General features: G+C 38.5%; 2 protein-coding genes across 10 annotated transcripts in view; one reads left to right on the forward strand and one right to left on the reverse strand.

Annotated features, from left to right (window-relative positions):
- STX17 (syntaxin 17) overlaps nucleotides 1–4,225 on the reverse strand; it is a 135,596-nt gene extending 131,371 nt beyond the window's left edge. For 8 of the 9 annotated variants that reach the window (XR_012127093.1, XR_001853655.3, XR_012127098.1 and 5 more), the window contains exon 1: nucleotides 4,165–4,225. The gene's annotated coding sequence lies outside the window, so the exon portion shown is untranslated. Of the gene's footprint in view, nucleotides 1–4,112 lie in introns of all 9 variants that reach the window. The other variant, XR_005057422.2, reaches the window with a different exon arrangement.
- LOC108399479 (uncharacterized) overlaps nucleotides 1,982–26,985 on the forward strand; it is a 299,067-nt gene continuing 274,063 nt past the window's right edge. Inside the window, exons 1-5 of the mRNA XM_073219759.1 lie at nucleotides 1,982–1,988; nucleotides 3,652–4,026; nucleotides 4,142–4,306; nucleotides 16,510–16,573; nucleotides 17,917–17,947. Coding sequence (XP_073075860.1) covers nucleotides 1,982–1,988; nucleotides 3,652–4,026; nucleotides 4,142–4,306; nucleotides 16,510–16,573; nucleotides 17,917–17,947 — 642 coding nt within the window. The remainder of the gene's footprint in view (nucleotides 1,989–3,651; nucleotides 4,027–4,141; nucleotides 4,307–16,509; nucleotides 16,574–17,916; nucleotides 17,948–26,985) is intronic.

Genomic DNA, 26,985 nt, shown 5'->3' on the forward strand with positions numbered 1-26,985 from the left:
TTCATGAAATGACTGCTCAGGCCATGAGTCTATTTTACAATAGGGAATTCTTTCTATTATATTTAACATATAATAGACTCATAAACTATGAATTATTTGTCTAATGTTAATGTTTCCCAGTCTATCACATTGCTTTATATTTTGTTCTGCTATGCATATTATATACTATAAGGAGGTATCTTTATATCTACCACCATTCCTATCAAAATGTTTCTGAACATAATCTGGCACTCAATAGATGCTAATGGAACTAAACTTTTCTTCACATGTCCCTCCTTCACCTTTTCTAATCTATTCACTCTACTCAAACTGCACAATATGCATAGCATATTACAAGTGTGGCCTGTCTTTAGATTCTTTCCCCTCTCCAATTTTATCCCCACAGACTGCCACCAATTAATATATCTGAAACACCAACTGTAACATGCCCCTTCTCTGAATCAAAACTCCCAACAGTTCCCTATTATTTGAACAGGAAAACACAATGTTCATAAAGCAATACACCCAATCTACCTAAGTATTATGACCTAATCTCTACTTTTGGATTTACAGTGATGCTCCCTCTGTCTAGATACTTTTTTATATCCCATCTGCCTCAAAACTTTATGTTTATATACAAATCAAATTATTCTTCCTTCTCTTCCACTTATCAGTTTATTGTATACATAACATACCACAATTTTGAATATTTGGTTTGTTTTCACTGTTCTTCTGTGCTATAAAGATAGCTTTCTTTTTTGAGTTTCAAAAGTAGTATGTCCAGGTCAGAGTTATGCATGCCCTCAGCTTTCCATTCCCAAGGCAAATCTGCTGCCTCATAAAAGCTCTCTCTCAGGGAAGACATTTTGCCCTAAGAAACTCCCAAGAGGCCTTTGCCTTCCCAACTTTTGGTCTCCTTTTGGCCAGTACTTTTTTCTTCTCTTTACCATTTCCATTTTTATAAAATTATAATAAAACGCCTATATAAAACTAAAAAGATAACATAACATTCAAATAATTGCATAAATCATGATGCTGCAGAAAGTTGTCCAGAGATGGCTTTGATCACAAAATAGCTCAAATAATGTTTGTAAGCTATTAAGGAAAGGTCTTAATTCAATATGCAAAATGTTGTTTAAAAGTGTGATTAAATGATGAGTGAAAGTATTTCAGCATTTCCTGATTTTCAGTCAGAAAATTGGAACATATTTCTGATATAATTAAGAGGATTAAAAATGCATTTACGTTAACATCACAACTGTTTAAAATATGCCTGTAAAAAAGACAGAATATACAAAATGCCTAATTTCTCAAACCTCTGTAGAGTTTAATATTTTGAAAATATTTTAAAACATTAAATTAAATGTTTTAATGGGATATTTGGGGTGACAGTTCTATATCATTACAGTGGTGGTAGATACAATTATATGCATTTGTCAAAACCCACAGAACTGTACACCACAAAGAGTGAATTTTTGTAAATTAAACAACAGGATATAGGGGAACCCAAAATGGAATACAAGTTATAAAAAATAAATAAACTGTATTACAAATGAATAGCATAACCACATTGAAAGAAGTGGGGGAAGAAAATAATCTAGGTAATTCTGGAAAACAGTATTTTAACTGGATACTACAAGACTAAAGACAAAAAGAACTACTGTACTGTACTCTAGTAATTAATTTGTTTCTCACAGAAGTATGGGTTAGAAATCCTGAAATTACTTTATGTGTATACTAGGACTGAACAAATAAGGAAATACTTTATAGAACACAAAAGCTAGATTTCTCACTGTTGAAGAAAGAAGTTACAAATAAAGGGCAAGAGTAGAATGAACCCTGTGGTGTTAGATTAGAATCAGAAGCACTAGAATGAACTTTTGTTTAAAAAAATACACACACATATGTATGTGTATGTACACAACTTGATACAAAAATATAAATCTTCATGCATGGATATATATATGTGTGTGTGTGTGTTCATGCATATATATCTATCGGCATGGAATGTGTGTGTATATAAATAAATATGTAAATATGTTAAATAAATTTACTTATAAAATTTATCAATATAAATTGTGTGTATATACATATATAGTTGTCTTCTGCCAGGCACTAGCAGCAATGATATCTCAATAGCAGTGAATACACCTAGTATCCAGATCCTAGTATTAAAATACCACTCTCCAAAAAAAGAAACCAGGGGTCCTTGGAGAAGTGGCTGATTCCAAAGCTGGGGCAGGGAAAACACAAGATAAGCCTGGAGCATCTTATGGTGCCAGAAAGTAAGGAAGCTCTCAAAAAAGTTTGGGGGCCTGTCAAAAGGGTACAGAAAGCAACCTGAAAAAACTCCCAATGGCCAAAACTGGAACAATTTGAGACATAAAATAAATAATACAAGTGTAGGACAATAACCGATACAAAAATAAAGAGCCCATAGTGATACAAATAAATAACTGACTAAATAAATGGGAAGAAGGGGCAGCTCTTCCTTACAGAAGAACTCCAATTAATAAAGAAGGAATAAAAGAAACAGAAAATCACCATTAGAACATCACTGCAATAATTATTAAAGGCAAAATCCATCCATGGATGTTAAAGTCAGCAAGTGAAAAGTCTAAGGAGAAACAAGATATTTGCATAGTTCAAAAATTCTCCCCCAAGACATCAATATAATTAGATATTGAAAAAAGAATAAAGTTAGAGTATCCCAGCAGCCACCATCTTAAGCAAAAGTGGTCAAGAGTAATATCAAAAGCACTGTATCATATGTACCTCCTCATATGATGAACTGAGAAGGGCACATACACTTCTGTGGTATCAACATAAATGCATAACCTTAATTTAACCAGTAGGAAACATCAGGCAAAACTCAACAGAGAGACACAAAATAACTAACCAGCACTCTTTAAAAGTATAAATGTCGTGAAAGAATGTACAACACTAAAGAGCCATGCCAATGAAATGCACTGTGGGATCTTAGATTGGATCCTGGAACAGAAAAGGGGAAACAGTATTAAAAAAATGATGAAATCTGAGGGAAGTTCGTAATCTACAGTATTTCACAGATGTTAATTTCTTACTTTCGATGATTGTACGTTATATAAGGTGTTAGCATTAAAGTAAGTTGTAAAGAACTCTATGACTTTAATTTTTCTGTAACTGCAAAATCATAAAAAATCTTTAAAAACTGTATGAATTGATGTTTCATATAGGGTCAAATATTTGTAAGTCAACGAACTGCAATCATATTCACTGCACTGACACCTAGGGGGCTTGGGGGTCACCAGGTGCTTTTACAAACTTTATCGTTGGTGCATACAACTACTATCAGCTGAATACCATATAGTCAGTCATGTTTCTAACGAAGAAAAAGTACTAGGAGATTAACTCAATCACTTCAAAGGTTATTTGTAAGTGAAAAGACCCATTTCCCAGAAAAAGCCAAAAATGGTTGGCACACGCTCTCCATCCCCCAGCAAAGTGATGAACACCTTCCATCAGCCTAGAGATCCCGTATCTCCCCACACTGAGGAAATTCCCCACTGAATTCCTCAGGCACATCGCCCCGTGTTTCTGACTGGGGGACAGGGTACTGAATTTTGAAAGGCAGGGCTTTTGGTCCTACCATATGGTTTCCTCTCCTGGCCTCCGATTCCAAATTTGTAAAAGGGGCGGGGGGCGTTAGGTGTGGCAGCGTCTGTGAACCACCTCCGGGTCTGACAGGAGACTCCGACTTCTGGCTCCCGGTCCTCCTCTCAGGACCCCTAGTCTCGCGGTATCCCTCAAAGTGTCACCCACAGCGCACCCGAGCCACACACCAAACGCCCCCACCAGGGACGGATGCACTGGCGCGTCTCGGGACAGAGACGCCGGCGGCCCTGACGACCTGGGGCCCACAGTGCGCCACGGGAAGGGCAGGCGCAGTAAACTTTTCAACCCCGCGACCCCGGGAAGCCATCACGCTCGTCCCGTCGGCCGCCTCCTTGTACCCGCTTCGAATAGGACTGCCAAAAACGAAACCACCACTTCTTTGGGCCCGAAGATGCCCCTAACGGCGCTCGCACTTCCGACCTAAGTGCCCGATTCCCGCAGGGCGCCTCTCCCGCCCGCGTAGTCGGCGCCCAGCCCACCTTGCGCGTGAGGGCCTGACACCCGCAAGACGGCCTAGCGCGAATCCCTTACCTCCCGCCGGGGCGCCAGAGGCCGGTCGGTGTGTACGGCGCAGGCGCGGTTCGACGGGGCGGGTCGTTGCGATGGGCTGGCCGGGCTGGGCCACGCCCCCTCTCGCCAAGTCTGGGCCTCGTGGGGTGTGGCCGGGACTCCGGTGAGTACACATGCGGTTTGCGTTCCCAGTCGCGACAGGCTTATTAAAAAGTAGTCTGTTTACTTTATGGGATTGTCACGTTGGAGCTAGGAGGAAAGAGGGGCACGAATGCTCTTTAGCCTGTTCATTGTGTTTTAAGTATGTGACAGTTCACATTTGTATAGCCTTTTACATTTTGCGAAGTTTTTCCGCCCAATTTCCTCTTCTTCCAGGAATATTACTGGCATGCTGGCCCTGTATTCTTAGCTCTACACAAGTAGAAACTGAAGCTCAGATAGGTTGCGCTTTCTCCCTCTCACCTTCCAAAGCACTATGAGGTGTGCAGGGCACAAGTTTTATCTTAACTCTTAACAGGCATATAAATTGAAGCTCTGGCAAGTTGTGTTTTTCCCCCAAAGCTGGTTGAGCCCTTAATGCCAATGTCCTTATCCCAATTTTATAGATAATTACTCTGAGGCTCAACAAAAAATTTTAAGTGACTCACTCCAGTTCAGCCAGTTAGTGACAGAGTTGTAACTCCAACTGGGTTTCCTAATTTCCTTATCAAGTTTTTCAAGTTGCCATCTGCTACCAGTGAACAAGCAGTTGGCTGACTTTGAAACCCTGTCCTGGTCTCCGATCCTCCTCTCTGGATGACCTGAGTTCTTGATGCAACCTTTATTATATGTTCAGATGACTGAATATTCAGATGACTTGTTTTGAATGTATCCACCAATGATATTGTCCTGAGAAGTCCTAAGGATGTTCAAGCCATAGCTAAGGAAACTCAGTGTTAGGATCCTTCAGTGAAAGTAGATAAGGCTAGAAATTGTGAACCAAGAAGGATTAAGGGGCCTGTAAGAAAGCCTTGAAAAGCAGTTTCTAAAATAAGCACAAAACTACTAAGTAATTTGGATTTCTTTATGGGCAAAATGAATGCTGATGTTTGTTTTGCTCTAGGAATGAGGTGTTTAAAAAATATAATTCCAAGGAGAAAAATTATTTGTCAATACCATGGGAAAATGTTTTTTATGCAAGTATCAGTGAAACAAGATCTTTTGAAGTAAAGGTCACTTGAGTTAAGTTCTGGAAAAGCTACCTCGATTACAACAGGTAAGTGTGGCACTCAAGAATTCTAAATTTGACCTTAGCATTCTAGATTGTTATATGTATATTTGCTGTAAATTGGGTGTATCAGAGTTGCAGGATAGAGTGTTTAATCTAACCATTTGTTAACCTGATTAATAATCTTTAGATCTTTAGACATATGATGTGTAGACCTTTTTTTATACTCTTTCCCTGTGCTCTGAAGTTATTAGGAGTAGGCCTGCTGCTGCTAGCCAGCATTTTCCTAAGGTCTTAACTCAACCAGGGAGGCCAAACAAAATAAAACAAAACAGCAAGTGTGTGTGTGTGTGTGTGTGTGTGTGTGTGTGTGTGTGTGTGTGTATAAAAAAATTCTTTTCAGGTATTATGATTGCTTATTTGGAAAACCCAGAGGAATGAATTGAAATAAGTTCAATAAAATAGCTAGACAAATAGCTTTCCTAAACAACAATGCCAATTTAGAAATGTAGTACAAAAGGTCACATTCAAAAGCGGACAGAATCAAGCTTGTGTTTATAAGGAATTACAGGACCTATTTGAAGAATTAAGAATAATAGCTAAATGGGGTGGGGCAGATGAAGGGATTACCAAGGGGCATGAGAGTCTATGATATGTTCATTATTTTGATCGTGGTACTAGTTGCATGGGTGTATACATATGTCAAAACTTACAAAATTATACCCTTCATATGTGTGTATATGTGTTCATTGTATGTCAGTTACGGCTGAATAAAGCTGTTTCTTGAGGAAAGGTATATATTATTATTTACTAAGAACTTAGCACATTTTTTGGAACAGACTAAGAAAACAGTATATATTCACTATATGGATTAAATAATTTTTCTAGTATCATAGAGCAAGTATATATGATGAGCCTGAGAATCAAAGTCAGATTTGGCACAATAATAAAACCTCCTAGGCTATCTTCCTAGCTCATTCCTTTTCTGGGGACTGCTGCTCCCCAGCAGATCTGCATGCTCTCAGTTATCGGTCTCAGGCAGCATGAGCCCGTGCCCCTGACTATAGTAAGTTTGTCCAGTAACAGACACCTGACTCAGACTGGAACAATAAGATACCTTTCCCAGGAATTTGGATTTGGGACTAGAACTCCAGATTTAGCCTGGCTTGTTTCACAAGATGCTCATAGCATAGCTCTTAGTGGCTATGTTTTTCACTCATAGACTGGTGAATCAGAGGAAGTCATGCTGCTTATTGATCTCATTTATAACTGTGGAGACATAAGTATGTCCTGGGTCATGGTGTTAAAAAAGTGTTTGTACTGTATTTTTTACATGTTTAAAAAATACTTAAAAGCTACTATCTTCACTATGTTCTTTCTCTGGCCATGCATTATTGAATGTCTACTGCAGTTCTGAATGCACTCAATTTCTTTGTTCACTCTATCATTCCAACCATCTTGTGAACTGAGATGAAGAAAGGTTAAAAATAAACTGATAATAATGGTTACCTTTGGAATGGCATTAACTGGGGAGAGGGAGTTTCTGGGATGCTGGAAATGTTCTATGTGTTGATCTAATGTAATTACATAAAAATTCATCAAGCTATACACCTAAGATTTGTGTACTTTAAGTTATACCACAATATAAAAGGAAAATAAATAAAGAGCTAGCAATTCTTAACAAACAGAACCTCAGTAAACAGGAATAGATAGTTCCTTAATATTTCTATTATCTCTCTGTAAAGTAATGGTTAAATAGCAGCAGTAAATCCTACCATTGTTAAAAGCCCTTCACCCCTTTGAAAATAAAATACAAAGTCATGAAAGAGATGGAATAGAGAAAGAGAGGGGAGGGAGGTGAGAATGATTAGATACACACACATACCAAAAGAAACAGCACATTCAGATTCCTGGTTCAGTTCATTCCTGAGGCTTAGTTGTATCCCAACACCTAGGTGTGGATACACCCACAGCCTTCTAACTCTCCCAGCCCCCACCCTAGCCTTTTCTTTAATTGCTTACACTAACTCAGGTGGATTTCTATTACTTTCAATCAAGGGAGTTCTAACTTTTATAGACACAAAATCCCATTCGTTTCTATTACATAATTTTAAACTTGCATGTAGTGTTCACTGACTTTAGTACTTAGACCTCTTCACTTTCTGCTTTACTGTCCTCTGCTACCACATACACACATACACTCACCATCACCAATCTGTTCATGTACATATATTTTTTAGGTTTTTTTAATTGAAATATAGTTGCTATACATGTTCATATATATTAAAGTTATAAGAGGATATATGTAGATATATGTATGTGTGTGTATATATATATAAATTGTGTGTGTGTGTGTATATATCTATATGTATGTATGTATTATACATAGACTCCTTATATCAAACCAAAAGGAGGAAGCTCTGCAGGCAAACAGTAGCACCAGAATTTAGGCCTCAACCATTAGCCACTTAGGAATTTGATAATCATTTTACATGTAAAATAGCTTTGATGCCCAAACATCTGCCTATAGGCTCCTCCCCTGCTTTTTGTTCTTCTGATTACCTTTATTTTATTTTTTTATTAAGGTATCATTGATACACACTCTTATGAAGGTTTCACAAAAAAAAACAATTTGGTTACTACATTCACCCTTATTATCGAGTCCCCCCATACCCCATTGCAGTCACTGTCCCTCAGTGTAGTAAGGTGCCACCGAGTCCCTACTTGTCTTCTCTGTGTTACACTGTCTTCCCTGTGACACCACACACACCATGTGTACTTGATTACCTTTTTTTTTTAAAAGTTAGTGTGCCCAAGAATTATTACATAAGGCAGTATTTATAAAAACACACCTTCTAGACCTTACTGGAATTTTAAACAATTTTCAAGGGTAATTGTGACTCTGTAATTTTTGCTTTATTCACTGACTTTAATTTTTCATAACCAAACCCCTCACCATCAACTCACCCTAAAAATATGCAACTTTATAGTATGCTTGCAATTAAAACACATACTGAGCATTAGAATCATATAAAATGTTTTTTAAACTTTGGCAGTTTACAAGACACTTTGAATTTTGTAGTACCATAATTACTATTATCATAAATGTTAATCAATATCACATGATATACAGACAGGCAAATTAATAGGTATTAATAGATCCCAGTCCTTTCCCAAATCCTACCCTGTGCCTTTCACCTGAAATAGTTCCTACCAATTGCCCCTCTTTCTCTGAGCATTCAAATCCTACTCATCTTTCTATGTTTATCCCAAATGTGACCCCTCTTAATATTTCTAGAATTTCTAGATTTAATGCCACCTTCCTCCAAACACATACTTTATAATCTAATCTTTTTTCATATGTCACTTTCTACATTTTATTAGAGTAATTTGGTATGTGTCTTGTTGCCACCTCCAATGCTTTTCAACCTTTTCCCCATCTTGACACAAAAGGAAAATTATGATATTTATAAAACGAAACTAAGAGAATGCTGCTCTCAGTTTCTGCCACTGGCTCGTTTGCACTGGGAGCTAGGGAAGATAATGCCTCTATACACCTATAACACCATAAAACACAGGGGTAGAGAAATGGTTTTTTTACCATCCCAAGGTAGGGCAGGGACATGGAATAAGCATCATGATTAATTTTTCCTGCCTATGATGATAAGTCATATGAAAATGCCAAGATAAAAATTAGTATAGTAAGAGCAGGAGGGACTCCACCTTAAGGCTAAGATTCCATTTAAAAACCAGGGAGTTAGGAGGTAAGATTCCTAACTTACAGTATTTTACAGTAATCACCCAATAACCTATCCTATCCTAAGGCAGGGCAAGTAGTCCTAAATAATATGTCCTCACTGCTTGAGGGTAACCACTATCTTGAAGAGGAACAGGATCAAGAAATTCCTTGTGTTAAATTTATCTTACAGAATATCAAAAGGACAGACTATGGATGGTGACATAATGTCTCTCACCAGAGGTAGACATCACGAGACCACATTTCAAGCCTGCTTCCCACCAGCCTTGGCCCATTGCCCCATTCCTGAAAGCCTTGAAAGACAGAATCCTAAGCCTTTAAGCATACCTCCTCTCTGAGGTTGCCTTCACTCCCCTTTGAGTGTGTACTTTTCCTTAAATAAAGACTTTTCACTGCTTAACTTAATTGTTTTACCTCTGTGCTCTTCCAGTGGTAAGCATCTTTGTTACTTCACTACTTCATTCCATTTTCTAGACTTGAGCACTAGTCTTCATTCTCTTTGTTCTACTTCAGACAAGTAGGGAAAGACTACTAAGATCTCTGATTTGGACTTGCAAGTTCCCATTGCCTGTGAAAGGGTACCTTGCCGCGACCCTTCTTACCCCAGAACAACTCAGGAGACACGGGCCCATGCAAGAGATTTTATTATCTGAAAGAGAAAATGGTTGCCCCCAGAGAGAGGGAGCAGCAGCTCGTGGGTAAGGAAGCACGTTTTTAAGGAGTAGGGGTAGGGTGTGTTCTGCGTTGGTGATTGGATCTTAAGGGGTGGGGGTCTTAGCATGCCAGAATTTGCCTTCAGCCTGGGTGACCCAGACAATACTGCAGCTGTATGATCATGCTCCTTAGCAGCCCCCAAGTCTTCTTTCTTTGTCTTTGGGAAGTTCTCACAACATAATCTCACTCCATCCAGTGCCCTGGAGCTCCCCCAAATCCTGGAGTGGTAAGGGCTTAGTTCACATACCATGCACAGTATAGTGGACACTAGATGCCAGCTAACTCTGTCTTCAGAAGTTGACAAGGGATTTACCCTGTGCTGAGCAGGAGTTCAATGAACTTCTCTTTTCTCCTTCTGTTCTCCCTTGCTCTCTACTGCCTGTATAGCTGCTGCCATTCACTACCACTCTCACTTTAACAAATTCCTTCCTTAACTATACTCCTCCAACCTGTTTGAGAATTCTTGCTGGATCAGAGTCAAGAACCCTCTCCCATCCAGTTTCAGGTTTCACATAGTGCGCAGGGAGAGACCTTCCCAGATGCAGCTGCCCAACAAAAAGGATATAGACTTTCAGAAGGCAAGATCCACGTTTTTTTAAATCTGAATCCACGCATAAATTCTAGTTCAATGCCTTTCACCTATAATATGAGTAAATGGCAAAATGCTATTTAAGTTTGCTTTTACTGAGTTCTGAGGCTTTCTAGTTTCAGCCCTGATATGAACTTGAAAGAAGTCACTCCTATCCTTATAACAAGAAAAAAACTGAACAAACTTAAATCACTTTTCTTGGAGTTGTAAGAGAATTGAGGTTGCCCCCTGTAGGTAAAATTGCAATATCTCCAAAATCTCTCACCTGGTTTTAGTGCATCTCCATATCAATAGGTGTTTCCAAGGGGTGGAGAGAAGTAGCCATCTCTGTATCAATAGGTAATTACATGGGCCACCTAGGGCTTATCTGGACCAGAGAGGTTAAGTAGAACACTCTCTTCTTCTGCAGTTGGGTCGACAGAGACGCGGGATGAGTGCTTGTAAGAAATAAGCAGTTTCTTAAACTTTATTTCTCCCTTTGACTGATTTCGGTTTCAAAGGTATTTTGCCCTGGGATTTTCCCCCTGGAGTTAAACCCCCCAAAATATGGCAAGACAGGCAAATACAGAGTATCACAGCCCTGGAGCTGTAAGCTGGTAGGCAGCTATAAAGGGTAACTTTGATACATTGATGGAGGTGGAGGGTGTGAGAGAAACTTCTGGGGGCTTGCAATATCTCCAAAATCTCTCACCTGGGTTTTACCTCCAGGAACCTTACCAGGTTCTCATGATGAAGAGCCAAGAAAAAATCCCCATGTTTCTGGCACAGGAGGGGGTAAATAAGGGTATATTTTGAAATATACCCAGAGTCTTCTCCATAACAAATGCCTACTCAGCAGAGATAAAGACTTAGCCAGAGACTTATGGAAGGGAGTGGATTACCCAACTCCAGCCCCTCCTAGCTTTCCTGTCTCTCCTAAGGTGGGGAAAGACTATGAGAAACACTTGTGAGGTCACAACCCAAGGACACAGGCCTGTTGAAAGGCTGAAACTTAATCATAGGGTTGTAGAATGCTTCCTTTCCTCTTGTACCTTACCGCCACATCAACAGGCTCCAGTCTAATAACAGTGGATTACAGCTGAAAGAACTGCAAGGTATAGTCCCACATGAGTTTTTAGGAAAATTCAAAGACAACAAGGATTCTGGAGGAAATTGAAGGCTCTAATAGCTGCTGGTACAACAAACATTTAACACTGCCCAACTCTTAGCCAGATCAACATAAAACCTCACTCTAAAAGCCTATTCACCTCAGTTCCTACTACCTGATACATCATGTCTGGCTGTCATCAAAAAATTGCAAGGCCTATTAGCAAGCAAGAAAAGATATAGTCTAGAGACAAAGCAAGGATCAGAATGAAACTCAGATATAACAGATTTTTTAATTATCAGACATGGAATTTTAAATAATTATGATTAATATGGTAAAGGGTTTAATGGAAGAAGTTGATAAAATATAAGAACAGATGCGTAATATAAGCAGAGAGATGGAAACTTGAAGAATCAATAGGAAATGCCAAGAATGAAAAAACCCTATAATAAAGGTCGAGAATGCCTTTGATTGGTTTGTCGGTAGACTAGACATATTCCTAAGGAAAGAATCAGTGAGTTTAAAGATTATTAATAAAAACTTCTCAGACTGAAATGCAAAGGAAAAAAAAGAATGGAAAAAAATATGCCAGAATGGCATATCTAAGAACTATGGGACAATTTCAAAAGATCTAACATATATATAATTGGAATACCAGAAAGAGAGGAGAAAAAGAATGGAGTGGAAAAGATGTTTGAGGCAATAATAACCTAGAATTTTCCAAAATTTATTATGGGCTCCAAACCACAAATTCAGAAAGCTCAGAGAAAACCAAGCAAAATTAATGCCAAAATCCTACACCTAGGCATATCATTTTCAACCTCAAAAGAACCGAAGACAGAAAATCTTGAAGGAAGTCCGAGGAAAACACTCTAATATGGAAGAACAAGGATAAAAATCACAGAATTCTTGTTAAAAACCCTGTGAGCAGGAGGAGAGTAGAATGAAACATTTAGTGTTGGGAAAAAAAACAACAAAACAAAAACTTAGGATTTGATATCCAGCAAAATTATCCTTTACAAGTGAAGAAAGAAAAAAAAGTGAATGAATTCATTTCCAACAGACCTGCTCTGCAAGAAATTTTAAAAGAAGTTCTTCAGGGAGAAGGAAAATGATATAGATTACATGATCTTAAAATCTTTTATATTTCATATTATTAACTGATTTAATAGATAACTGTTCAAAGTAATAATAGAAACAATGTATTGGGTAAAATAAATATAGAAATATTTTAAGTGGCAGAAGTGAGGATCTGGGACTGTTCTGTTTTAAAGTACTGGCACTACCCATAAAGTGCTATAGTGTTATTTGAAAGTAGACTTCAATTAGTTGTAAAAACATATTATGAACTCTAGAGCAAACACTAAAAAATGTTTAAAAAGAGGTATAACTGATATACTAGAGAAGTCAAATGGGGCAGAGGAGAAATAAATAGCAAATGTAGCAAATAGAAAATAGAAACATGGTAAATATTAAACCAACTGTACCAATTACTTTAAATATCAATGGTCTGGCTACATGAATTTTTTGTCAGCATGTCTGTTGGAGTAAACAAAAAGTAAGACCTATGTTTTATACATGAAATGCACTTTAAATATAAAGACACAGAAAGGTTAAAAGTAAAGGAATGGAGAAAGATATACCATGCCGATACAATGCAAGAGAAAGTGGGAGTAGCTACATTAACTTCAGATGTGCATACTTCAGAAAAGGGAAAATTATCAGCAATATAAAGGGGCACATTATATAATAATAAAAGGGTTAATTTTCCAAGAAGCCATAACAGTCCTTAATGTATATGCACCTGACAAAAGAGCATTAAAATATGTGAGGCAAAAAAATGTTAGAATTGCAAATAGAAATAGACAAAGTGCCTTACAAATAGAGTATGTGAGTAACAGTGCAAAAATTAAGTTCATTAAAGTTGCCATTTCTTGCAGGGGCAGCAAGAGCATCCTAGAAGAACTAAGAGGGTGTAACAATAGGGCAAAATGATTTCCAAGATAACAAATATTTCTAGGTTCCTGTTGGAGAAGCTGCCTGGAACTCTTATAGGATTATAGGATCTATTCTTTGACAACTGACACTCTCACCAGTATACCCTTTAATCCCCCAACTAGTGAAATACATTTAAGGAATTGGAAATCAACAAAATTCATAAAGAGCCCCACTTTCCCTTTTCTCAGCCTACCAAGTCCCCAAATCCCATTGTCATACCCTTGAGGGGATTTTTTTCTCTTCTCTAGGCCCCAATGGATTGCAGGGGTTTTCTGAGGGATACTTATATTTCCTTTTGCCAGACACATACTTTAACTTTAATATTCTCTGGCAAATTAGTATTATTAAAGAAAGAAATAATGCTTACTCCAAAGAAATAAATTGATAGGTTCAGCAACTATCACTTGGCTTATATGAGTGAACACTTCAGAAATGTTTAAAGCCTGGGAAAATCGTTTTAAATATGGAAAAAAATGTCCTGAATCCTGGCGCTTAAACATTAAAGGGCATAGTTGCTAAGTTTGAATCTTTTCAACACCTGGTAAGTGCTTTCCGATTATTCAGTCAGTCAGCCTCCATGGCCAACATGCCAGCCACTGTGCTGAGTCCTGGCGATTGAAAGCTTTTTATTATTTTGTTATCATTAATCTACAATTACATGAGGAACATTATGTTTACTAGGTTCCCCCCTTCACCAAGTCTCTCCCACAACACCCATTACAGTCACTGTCTATCAGTGTAGTAAGATGCTGTAGAATCACTACTTGTCTTTGTGTTGCACCCCACCCCGTGCCTCCCCTCACATTATACATGCTAATCTTAATGCCCCCTTATCTCTCCCTTCCCACCCATCCTTCCCAGTCCCGTTCCCTTTGGTAACTGTTAGTCCATTCTTGGGTTCTGTGATTCTGCTGCTGTTTTGTTCCTTCAGTTTTTTCTTTGTCAGCATGATTGTTGGAGTAAACAAAAAGTAAGACCTATGTTTTATACATGAAATGCACTTTAAATATAAAGACACAGACGGTTGATTATACTCCACATGTGAGTGAAATCATTTGATACTTGTCTTTCTCCGCCTGGCTTTTTTCACTGAGCATAACACCCTCTAGCTCCATCCATGTTGTTGAAATGGTAGGATTTGTTTTCTTCTTATGGCTGAATAATATTCCATTGTGTATATGTACCACATCTTCTTTATCCATTCATCTACTGATGGATACTTAGGTTGCTTCCATTTCTTGGCTATTGTAAATAGTGCTGCGATAAACACAGGGGTGCATCTGTCTTTTTCAAACTGGGCTGCTGCATTCTTAGGGTAAATTCCTAGAAGTGGAATTCCTGGGTCAAATGGTATTTCTATTTTGAGCTTTTTGAGGAACCTCCATACTGCTTTCCACAATGGTTGAACTAATTTACATTCCCACCAGCAGTGTAGAAGGGATCCCCTTTCTCCACAACCTCGCCAACGTTTGTTGTTGTTTGTCTTTTGGACGGTGGCAATCCTTACCCATGTGAGGTGATACCTCATTGTGGTTTTAATTTTCATTTCTCTGATGACTGGCGATGTGGAACATCTTTTCATGTGTCTGTTGGCCATCTGAATTTCTTCTTTGGAGAACTGTCTGTGCAGCTCCTCTGCCCATTTTTTAATTGGATTATTTGCTTTTTGTTTGTTGAGGTATGTGAGCTCTTTATATATTTTGGATGTCAACCCTTTATCGGATCTGTCATTTATGAATATATTCACCCATACTGTTGGATGCCTTTTTGTTCTATTTATGGTGTCCTTTGCTGTACAGAAGCTTTTCAGCTTGATATAGTCCCACTTGTTCATTTTTGCTTTTGTTTTCCTTGCCCGGGGAGATACGTTCACAAAGAAGTCGCTCATGTTTATGTCCAAGAGATTTTTGCCTGTGTTTTTTTCTAAGAGTTTTATGGTTTCATGACTTACATTCAGGTCTTTGAACCATTTCAAATTTACTTTTGTGTATGGGGTTAAACAATAATCCAGTTTCATTCTCTTACATATAGCTGTCCAGTTTTGCCAACACCAACCATTGAAGAGGCTGTCATTTCCCCATTGTATGTTCATGGCGATTGAAAGTTTTAAAAGATTCCATTCCTTTCCTCTAGAGGCTGACAGTCTGGTGGGAATGACAGACATGTTAATAAATACAGTTAGCAAGCACTTATTAGCTATCCTTACAAAAGTGCTGTATAAAGAAGCACAGAGAAGGTGACTTCAGAGTTTGGTTAATACATAGGAGTTATCAAGGAAAGGAGGAAAGGACATTCTGAACAGAATATGCAAAAGACACAAAGAATGCTGCAGAGATGTATTCAGGTCCCTGGCTTAGGGAGGGCAGATGAGAAGACAGAATGTTGCTAGAGGGCGGGATGAATAACTACCTCAGATGTATTCATCAAAGTTCATGTTGATCACGTTCTTATTTCTTTGGATCTGGTCATGCCACTATTTAGTTTTAAACCTTTGTCATGATTCCCTCCATCTAAGACATACACAGACTCACATGACACCTCCCAATTCCTTGTAGGGGCTTCTGAGGCCTCCCCACCAAGTGTTAATTCACATTTCTAGCCCAATAACCACCATTTCTGAAGCTCTCCCAAGTTCCTATAATTCCCTACTATCATCCACTTTCTTGCTTCCATGCCTTTGCTCAGCTATTCCTTTATTTGAAATGCTTTTTGCCTCCTTTCCACAAAATTTTACTCCTCCCTGAAGACCCACTTGAAATCCCCAGAAATCTTCTCTTCCCCCTAGCCTATGCTTGCACAGTACCTCAGTTTAATTTTGCTATGTAGTATAGTTATTCTCATATCTGTCTTTCCAACTAGAGCAGAAACTTGTTGAGGGCAGGCACCTTGTGTTGTTTATTGTGTGTTCCCAGCACATGGTCTGGAATGTGGTACTTGATAAGTATTTGTTTTGAAGAATATGTTGTCTCATCATCTTTGTGATATCATTGGTTTCTTCTCCAATTTCACAACAGAGCCCATCCAGCTGGGCAAACCTTCTGAAGCTGTCACTGAGGGTGAAATCAGAGGAAGAATAAGGTAACCTACCTGGGGCACAGATTCTCATACGTGATAGCACACCACCACCACTTGGGGATGTTTAAAACACATAGTTGCCTGGGCCCCACCTTTAGAGATCCTGATTTAATTGTCTGAAGTGGAAACAAGGCATTGATATGTTTTTTAAAGTTCCCTAGATAATTCTAACATGCAGTCAGTTTTGAGAATCACAGACCTGAAGGGCAGGTGGGAAATAGTCACCAGGACCCATATATGAGTTAGAATAATTTTGAGTTCACTTTTCTTAAAAGGTGATGCTTTTCCAGAAAAATGTAAAGAATGGAAGTCACACAGTCTGGGTTGAAAATGACCTTTCTTTCCAGGGAAATCTTTGCTACAAAGAGTCTGAGTTATGCTGTGGGAGGATTCACACATTGGGCATGATACTGGCCTTCATGTTCTGACTCAGCAAGTCTAGAGAATCCCATTGCACTCCCCCACCCCTACCCAAGACATCTTTGACAGGGAGCTATAAAATGAACTGAAATCGAAATGCCAAGCTAAATCAGCAAATGAGTTATTACAGTTTGAGAGTACCCAGGTCTCTTGAGGGTCTCCAGTATGCATATCCCCTGTGGCGCTTGTCAGTGTAAAGGAGGACCAGAGCCAGACACCAGGGGAAGGACCCCACTGTGCGTAACTCCAGGGGCACCATGCACACTCTTTTCCATGTGAAGAGTGTCCCCTGGAACTGTAATGCCACCTCTTGGCACAGGGACTTTCCTGTCCTCAGACGCAGGAAATTTCTGGTGGTGGCCTCCACCTTAGTTCTGTTCCCCAGCCTTTTTCTGGCTTGGAACTGTCACTCTGAACCAAGGTAAGGAATGAAGAGCCCCCTCACCAAAATACTTCTGCTGGAGTCTTTTCTTACTTGATGATGTCTTTATCAGAAATTCCCCTAACTGGCAGCTTTTGATATATTCTTGATCTACTCGACATATTACAGCATCCCATTGGTCTCCAGCCAGAACTGGTCCCTAAATCAGTCACTTGGCGGTTTCAGGAAGGGTTTCAGTTCCTTCTCAGCACTGTCACCCTTTTTCCTTTTCCTCATTAGTCACAGTAGCCACAGAGAAGGAAAGTACATATTTTATTTCTAGATTTTTTGGCTGTTATTTTGGAGGGGGAGGAAGGGAATCCAATTTAACAATCTAGGAGCAAAGAAGAGGTAAACTGAAGCAGTATTATCTGTAAAAGGTGATCCCAGTACCTAGCAGAGAATAGGGAGCTAAAAATTGTTAATTTTGGTTGTTCTCAGAGGATGATAAAATGAGTGTGGTGATGTAATTTACTGAGTAGCTGTCACTTTTTATATTTTTTAGAGAGTGTGGAGAGAGCAGCAGGATCTTCAAGGTAAGGAGTGGATTATTTTTTTCTTTAAATGAAGTTGTGAGAATGAAAAAAGGAATTTAGCATGACAAAGTATTTTGTAAACTGTAATGTACTACATTAAATGTATGGAGTTATTATTAAGTATCATAAGAGATGTACAAACCAAATGACACCAGAATTTGAAGGAGAGGAAGAGGCCATATCCCACTGTGGAAATCAGGAAAAAATGGCATTTACCACTTAACAAAAACATACCTTCTAACAAGATTTGGTCTCTGCTTTGTAGAGGAGTGACTGGGATCCCTACTCAGACCACAAGGCAAGCTGGTTGTGAGAATAGTTTAAAATTGTTGCATCTGACCTTTGTTAACAATACAGCAACCATACAAATGTGAAGTGATGTTGTTGTAGCTTTTCTCGGTCATAGAGATTTTATTATTATTGGCTTTGAAGATACTGGTCAACATTCACAGGTAGAGCTGGCAGGAGGAAGGCCTTTCAAGTAGAGAGATGAGGGCTGGAAAGGGTACCAGCTTTTTTGGCTGATTGAGAGTTCCTTTCTATAACATCTTTGAGCATCTGTTGACACCCTCTCTGTCACGTAGCCAGTGAAAATGCTGGTAACAAAATATTGAATAAGAAATACTGTCTGTCTGCCTTCCGGAAGCTCACTTTGACTTGGTTTTGAGGATGGCCTCAAAATACCAGATCAGGGAGGTTAGAGTTAATTTATAGGCAGCAGAGAACTCTGAAACTTTTTAGAGCAGAGGAATGAGTTGCATGTCAAGTACCTGACAAATTGTATAATTCTGCTTTCAACCAGTTCAATTTACAACAGGAAAATATTCTAGGTTAGCAGGTGATTGAGATCCTCTACCCTCATATTTCAGAACCTAGAATGTTTCCAACCTCTAAACAGACTTTATTTTTTTAAACTTTATGAATCATGCAACTGATTGTTTCCATCTTTGTAATGGCTGTTAGAAAGCCCAAGTCAAATTTAGCAAGTACATAGGACTTCAAACATGAATGTGAATGCTCACTTCAGTCCTGGGTTACATTTCTCATATTCGTTTTCTTCTTAATTCTTCCCTTGCTTTTAAAAAATCTTGTTGAGTTATGTATAGTTTTGTAAATCATCTTTAATCCTTTCTGGAATAAGTTTAAATTATGAATGGATAGAGTTTGTTGCTTATGTTTTTATTTCTTAGTCAATTTACTTCTGGTGAAGATTTCTTGAAATGTCCCTTGGGGAAATTTACATGTATGAGGCATATTAGGAAAGTAACATTACAGGCCCTACTGCTGATCTCCTAACTTGAAATTTGGTTAAAGTCGTGTATAACATAGTACTTGAATATAGTATGAATCTATTGGTAACTGAATGATTTTGCATTTAAAGTTTGAATTTTGTTTTCAGAAGAATTTTAAAAAGATAAACTTAAAACTACCCAAATCTTTGTTCATGTGTGTTTTAGAACCTCTAAATTTAAATAAAAGATTTATAGCCTATCAGAACATTAGAAGATAAAATCTGTTTTCCTGATATTTTAAAAATAACACATATAAAAATGAGTTTGAAGTGGAATGAAATCCATTGTGTTACTAAAGGATATTTGAAGTGCTTAGATTATGTTGCTAGATCAGAAGAAAGGAAGATAGGGAAAAGTGTATATACTCTCTATTACCATTTTAAATGTGCATTTTTAAACATATCAAAGCAAGATAATTTTTAATAATTTGAAAGTTTTCAGGACATTTTCCTTCATTAAAAAATATCTCTTTAGAGATTGCTTTCAGGCCCAATTTACTAACTACCAACTAAATCAGTTTCCTTGACTTAAGGTGTATAATCTTAATTTTTGCCTTCCTCACTTCCCAGCCCCTTCATTCAATTGAGCAGGTGATCAAAGTTCATCCTTTTTGTTTCTAATAGACTTGATTATTTTTGAAAAAGTTAAACATCCATTCTCCAAAGGGCAATGACTTTGTACCTGTGAAGACAAAGGAAACTTCAGAAGGGAATTTGGAAAGAGGACTTTAAACATGGTCTAAATAAATGCAATATTATTAGAACTAAAACGCTGCCCTCAGGGTGACTAGAGGAGGTAGAGTGGGCATGTGGTCAGAATGGATTCACTACAGAGTTCTAATCAGACTTCTGGTGAGCAAATAATTGTTGATACATAAACTTATTTGGAACATTGAAGGAAAATTAAATACCATCTAGTTGATTTTATTATTTAAATTTGGATTTAAACTTAAAACTGATAAACCAGTAAATAAAGATGTCTGCAAATAACCCAGCCTAGAATGTAAATGATAAACTGATTGGAGGGCTAATGCTTTTATAGTAAACTCATGTTGCTTCCTGGGGATCACTGCATTCTTTCCTATGTTCAATAAGCTGCCTAAACTTTCCATAGGTTTTATGTTAGACTTACTTTTCCTGTCTTTTCAGGCTCAACTCATTTCTCTATTTAGAAAATCAGAACACATGCTTGTTTCTAGCATTAAAGCACCTCCTCTCATCTCTCTGATCTCAGAATGTCTCAGAGGATGATAAGCAGTGTCTGTGTTTCTTGTACCTTGTGGGATAGAATTTATCTGGACCTAGAGATCTAGTCATGCAGAGTAGTTAAGGGCACTCTTTCTTTCTCCTCATATTATCATGAGCAACAGTTGTCTACTGTTGTAGTTTGTCCAACTCTTCCGAGTTCTTATTATTTGCATTTGCGCATTTGCACCAGAATGTGATGTAAATCAAGTTGAAATTGAATATAAAATGGCAGAACTAGAAAAGCTATTAGATCAAGTCCAGATAAAGAAAGCAAGAGAGGGATTTAATCTGTCTTGTTCCTTATAGAGACAAGTGCACTGAGCTATATAAAAGCTAATGCTATTAAACACTTGAAATATATGCTAATTCCCCTTGTTCTGAGTCTATGCTTATGTGAGGCAGACTTGTGATAATAATTTGGCTTTCTGTGTAGATTTGTCTATAGTGAAGAATGTACTTACCAGAGGATCCAAGTCCCTATATTAAAAGTTAATCATTAATTTCTTATATGGTTCATACATCAGAGTTTGTTAGTGGGTGTCCATCTGAAAAAGAGAGAGAAAGATATCCACTCTCACCATGCTGCTAAATCATGTTCCTGAAGTGTAGCCCCTGGAACATGGGAATCACACCAGGCTACTGCCCCCTTTGAGGCCTCTCTGGGCACATAGCAACTCTCTACCACGGAGGGACTTTGATTCCATCTTGGTGCTAGTTGTCCACAAACATCTGCTCTGTGAAGACACTTCACTCTTTGGTTTGCAAGGCCAGAAATAAACAGCTACTTCTTAAGAGCCAGTTACTGACCACACGAGGTCTTTTCTTATCCTAAAAGCTGGAACCTTCCCACCTATTAATACCTGTGAATCTTCTAAAATGCTCCTTGGAACAAAGACTTGTTTTTTCTGTAGACATATGACATGAAAATCCATTTTTACAGTCATACAGTGAAATATGCCATTGTGTGGAAAGCTTCAGGAATAAAGTATGATTATAAAAGATTCCCTTTGAAACCTTTTAGAGATTCTTCAGATGATGGTATCTAATTTAAGAGTCTGATACATGTTCCAAGAACTGATTTGCGGACGTTTACAAGTAGGAAAAGGGGTTGAAAATACCTAAAAGCTCTAATACCCATTTGTTTTTTAATGCTTACAAAATTTAATTATTGGAAAGTACTATTAGGAACTTTATCATGATTAAGGAAGCATCTGAAAGTAAAGTTGCTTGCCAATTTTGAATTATTCTCCAACTAAAAAAATTTGTTTAATGGACTTTAAAATGATTTTGTATTTGTGTTTAGAAAGTATGCATCTCTATCTGGTTTGACAGCTTAAGTAGCAGGCCCTAGTCAAATAAAATCTGAAGTGACTAAGGCAGTGCTTCTTAAATAAGAGCAAATTGGAACTGCCATCCCAAATCACTACCATCTTTTCTGGCAAAACTAAATTAGCACTAACTCTCATATGATGAGTTACCTCAAGCTTGGAAACAGCCAGTTTGGATCAATATGGGTAAAACTAGAAAAGGATCCCAGAACTCTGTTCTTTGGCCACCACATACAGAATGGAAAATCTTGTAGAGGTGGTGTAGTCAGCACTTAAGAGAGCATGACTCTAGTTTCTTCTATGTCTTTTTAGGCCAACTCTAAATAACCAAGCACCTGCCCTCATTGACCTCTAAAGGTGAATTACTGTTATTTTTCTTACCTGCTCTTGTTACAACTCCTTTTGGCTCATTCAGCTACCTCACTTTGATTCTGCTTCTGGCCCTTTGGAATCTGTGTTTGAACTTAGTCTCTGTTCCTTTAGGTCCTGGATTTTCTTAACAGATGCCAATTTGCTTTATTATGCTGGGTGTCTATGCTCTGTGCTATCCTAGTTCTTGCCCTTGTGAAACTAACTTCCAGTGCTATCCACTTGGCTGCCTGCCTGTTTCCTGTGTCTGCAAGAGTTTACGTGAGCGTATGGAGGCCAGGGGGAGCAGTGTGTGCACAATTTGGATAACCACTTACTGAAATGAGGGGGTGGAGTGGGAGATGGGAAAGGAGGGAAGAAGGAAGGGAGAGGGACAGAGAGAGAAAGAGAGAGAGATAGATAGAGGTATCTAAATAAAAACAAGGAGAATAGGGAAGTAATGCATTTGCCACTCCTTATTAACCATCCTGAGGTTTGAGGTAAATTCTTAATTAGGTGTGTATTTCCCTGCCAAGAATTTTATGTCAGCTCTCAGATTTTGCTGCCACCTGGTGCTAAAATATTCCAGGTAGTGATGACTGAATAGTTTGACAAACTCCAGAAAGTATAACCTAGATTCAGAGATAACACACATTAAGATGCTGGATAATTAATAAATGAAAGAGACAACATGTAAAAAGTAAAACTAACCTAATACAGTAAGAGATGAATGTGGTATACCTGTTATAGCAAATTTATGAGAAATCATAGTAATAAATTACTATTTAGTTCTGAGATGTCACCATGTCTTAGAGGTATGGTCTCCATTTGAGCTGTCACTCCTGAATATGACAGAATACACAGTAAAAACAAATAATTTCTCTAGTTAATGGCCCCCCTAATTGAAAAGTTTGCTGCCTACTCCTTGTAAGTTAAGATTGGCTAATTGTGCCCAAGGCTTACTCATATTTCACAGGAACTGTCTTTTCCTTTTGTGGCCTTCATTGGTCCATCATTTCTCCTTGTTCTTCATCCTGCCACCATTGTTCATCACTTCTTCAGGTGGGATCTGCTTCCATTGCTTCTGACTTTTCCACACTTAACATTTTTTATGTATTCTCACTGTGTTGGAAGAGATTTTTCCTTTCAGGTAATAAAACACATCATGTAACCAACCTTTCCTAAAAGAACTTTTAAAGAAATGATGTTCTATTGGACTCCCACATAGTGCAATACTTTGCTCCGATAGTGTTTGAGTCCCAGGTATAGAGGGATATAAAAAGAATTCCCTAAACCCAGACCAGAGAGCAGTTCAGTCATGGCATCCATGTGGTGTATAGTTTCCAAATAGGACCAGAAGAATAATTCCCATCTCACATGTTCTTTATAATGTGACTTTGATGCTCCTCCCATTCAGAAATGGAATCTATGTCCCTTTCCCTAGAAACAGGGTGAGTTTGTGACTTTCGGAGAAGTGACACTATACAGCTTCCAAGGTCAAATTATAAAAAGTGATAAAATCTCTACCTGGCTCTCTTGGGATACTAGCTTTTGGAACCCAGCAGCTGGCTGAGAAAGCCCAAACTATCTCATCCAGAGATGCCACATGGGGGGTGGGGGCACTTGTACTTTTTCTGGCCACCAGCTGCAAAAACTGAAGCTCCATCGATAGCTGCCATCAGCTGCTGAGACACCTCCAGATAATTCAAAACCTAGCCTTCAAGTTATCCCCAACCTCCAAGCCTTCCTAGCTGAGGTCCTAAACATCAGAGAGCAGAAACACAACACCCCTGCTGTGTGCTGTCCAATTGCTGACCCACACATACCATGACTATAATACAATTGTTGTTTTATGCCACTGAGTTCTGGGGTAATTTGTTACATAGCAGTACACACAGAAACAGTATCCTATTCAGTGTGTTCCTCACAAGTGTTGAGGAAATACCCCAAGATGGGTATAGATCTCAGTCCCCGTCTATCACACACATAAATCTCATGCCATCCTGGGACATTTCCCTTAACGTAAGCCACTTCAGGGCTTTATCCTCCTGAACCAAAGGACAGTCTGCCTTCAAGTGTCTTCTTGCTGGGCAGAAACTGCTTATAGCGATTTAATAACTGTTTGAGCAGTTTTCATCTCTTCTATTTTTGAGGGTATTGTTTCTGGCATCTCAGAAGCCCCACCATTAATATCAGAGATTATTTCTTCATTTTTCCCAGGAGAACTGGGACTTCATGGTAAATAATTGTCTCACTCATTTCTGGCTCATTTCTCACATTATCTATCCTTGGCTTCTCATTTCATTGTCTACCCCTGGAATCCACATCTTCTTGGGATGAGTGGCTGTAGAAATTTTACTTCTCAAGAGACTCCATTCTACACATAGGAGTGTAGACTTACTTGCTGGTTCCTACAAGGCAGTTATATTATTGATGGCCAATATCAGTATTTTCTTGATTATTCTAAAATTTATTGCAATATTACTTATATGCAAAACATTGTGCTAAACTACACATCCCTTTTAGTCTTCTCAACAACCTCCTAGAGTAACAACTATTATCCTTCCCATTTTAAAATAAGGAAAATGAAGAACACAGAAGTTAGATAATTTGCTCAAGGCAACACAGCTTAGAAATAGTAGAGGGGGATTCAGATAAAGGTGGTCTAACTCCAGAGCCCATGTTCTAACCACATATCCCATATACAGGACATTAAACAACTGGCATGCATCAAACTGAGCAAAGCTTTTTAAAAGGCTGTTTCAGAGTGAGGTGAAGATCATGCTTAATGCCCCTCCTGCCTTTCTCTTCCTCATAGCTTCCGATCTCTGCACTTAAAGGCACATACATTTCCACAGGAATAAGCAACTGCTTCTCAGTGAAGAACTCTCAGTTTATACAGAGAAAATAAACATTTCTCCCAAAGAAGCAACAAAATCTGTAGATGCATAACTTTGGCTGCTAAAACCTAGCCAGGAAAATTTATAATACACCACAGTCACTTAGCTTTTCAAGCTAAAATGTATGCATTCAGGTTACATCATAGATCTTCCCAAGAACAATAGGTGGAAGCTTGTTTTATATTTGTGTAACTAAAGGGCCACTTCGGGCCTTTATCCCCCTGAATCAAAGGACAATCTGCCTTGAGTGTCTTATTGCAGGGCAGAAACTGCTTACAGCAGTTTAGTGACAGTGTTTTGCATTGTTTTTTCGCCAATATAACTGGGGTGTAGCAGGCTTCCTGGGAGCAGCCATAGCTCTTGTTCCAGGCCTACTATTGAGATTGCAGTCAGCATTTTGACATATTCCCAATATAGATCTACCTCTTTGGTTCTTCAACGAGAAGTGGATATTTTACTGAAAATTTTGTGGGACTAGGGAAGAGGTTTTATATTGCAGTCATAATACAGTCCCCTTTAAGTATCTCTATTCTTTCCCCAGTTTTCCATTGTGGACAGCAGCTTTCTTTTCTCTTCAGAAATCTCTCCTCCTCATCCGGAATTGATCTCCAAACTAACATTCCTCTTCAGCCTCTCATCCCAAATTGTCACCTCACCCCATCTCATAGTTCACTCTCCAGTATGTATCCTCAGACCCATCTCAGCACTCAGGAAAGAAATCTCTTCTTTATAAGAGGGAAGAGCGTAGGGTACAAAAAATATAATTTTTCCCAGTCACAAATTGTCTTTACAAATATCTCTATTACAAGAGCTTCTATACATCAATTTTTAAGTTTATTTGTGTCCCAGGTGAATACTTATCAAAGAAGGATCTTAGTAATCAGGTAGACAAGATGACCTGTTTTGTGTATGTCAGTCAGCCTCTTTCCCCATTCTCTCCTGTCCTTGCCTGATGCATTCATAAATAAAGCAGCCATGGCTGCAGGGATAGAGGTAAGCCAGCAACACGGACTTCCTCTCACCAAAGTCAGTCTGGTTACCTCCACCATGGAGTCTCTAGCTGCCAACAGCAAAGACCAACACCAGCTGGAAACATGGTACCATTTCTCAGGTCACCTGGCATCAGGCTGATTACACTGGTCTATGTCTACCATAGAAAGGGAAATGCATTGTTATTACTGGAATCGATACTTAATTTGGATATGGATTTCCCTTCCTACAGTGTTTCTTACAAAATCACTCATCTGTGGACTTACAGGGTGTTTTATTCATCATCATGGTGTCCCATACAGCCTTGTTTCTCACCAGGGAACTTGTTTTACAGAGAATGAGTGCATATGAGTCTTCACATCACCTGGAAGCAGCTGATGTGACTGATTTACATAACACTCTTTTGAAGACTTAATTTAGTGCCAGATGGGTGCCAAAACTATGCTCTTCAGGACAGAGGACGCGGAGTTTGTATATCCTTGTATTGGAGGTTAACAAGTTTTCAGTTGTATGAAGGATAGTTTCATCATGCGATACAAAAGCATGGTCTTGTTGGTGGTTTCATCTGGAAATTAAATTTGATTAAAGAAGTGTGTGCGGATACAAAGTTGACAAGGGGTGGACTGTGCTGGATTGTGATGTTCCATCTTGGATAAACCGAGAACTTCATTTCCTAGAAGTCCATTTTTTTGTATGATTCTGAGTTAGATTGGCCGGGAGAGGAACTTGTACTAGGTTTGAAAGGCAGAAGTGCAGCAGTGACCATGCCTTTCTGAGAACTGTTGTGGTCAGATGTGATGGACAGATACAGAGGTGCCTAGTCTTTCCCATTACATATAAACATATCTTCCCCTTATTTAAAACTCTTTCCACTGACATCATGTCCCCTTCCACACTACTTTCTCTTCCTTCATGCTGTGTCCATTTTCACCT

The sequence above is a fragment of the Manis javanica genome, chromosome 2, assembly GCF_040802235.1.
Source record: "Manis javanica isolate MJ-LG chromosome 2, MJ_LKY, whole genome shotgun sequence".
In the NCBI taxonomy this organism is placed as follows: Eukaryota; Metazoa; Chordata; class Mammalia; order Pholidota; family Manidae; genus Manis; species Manis javanica.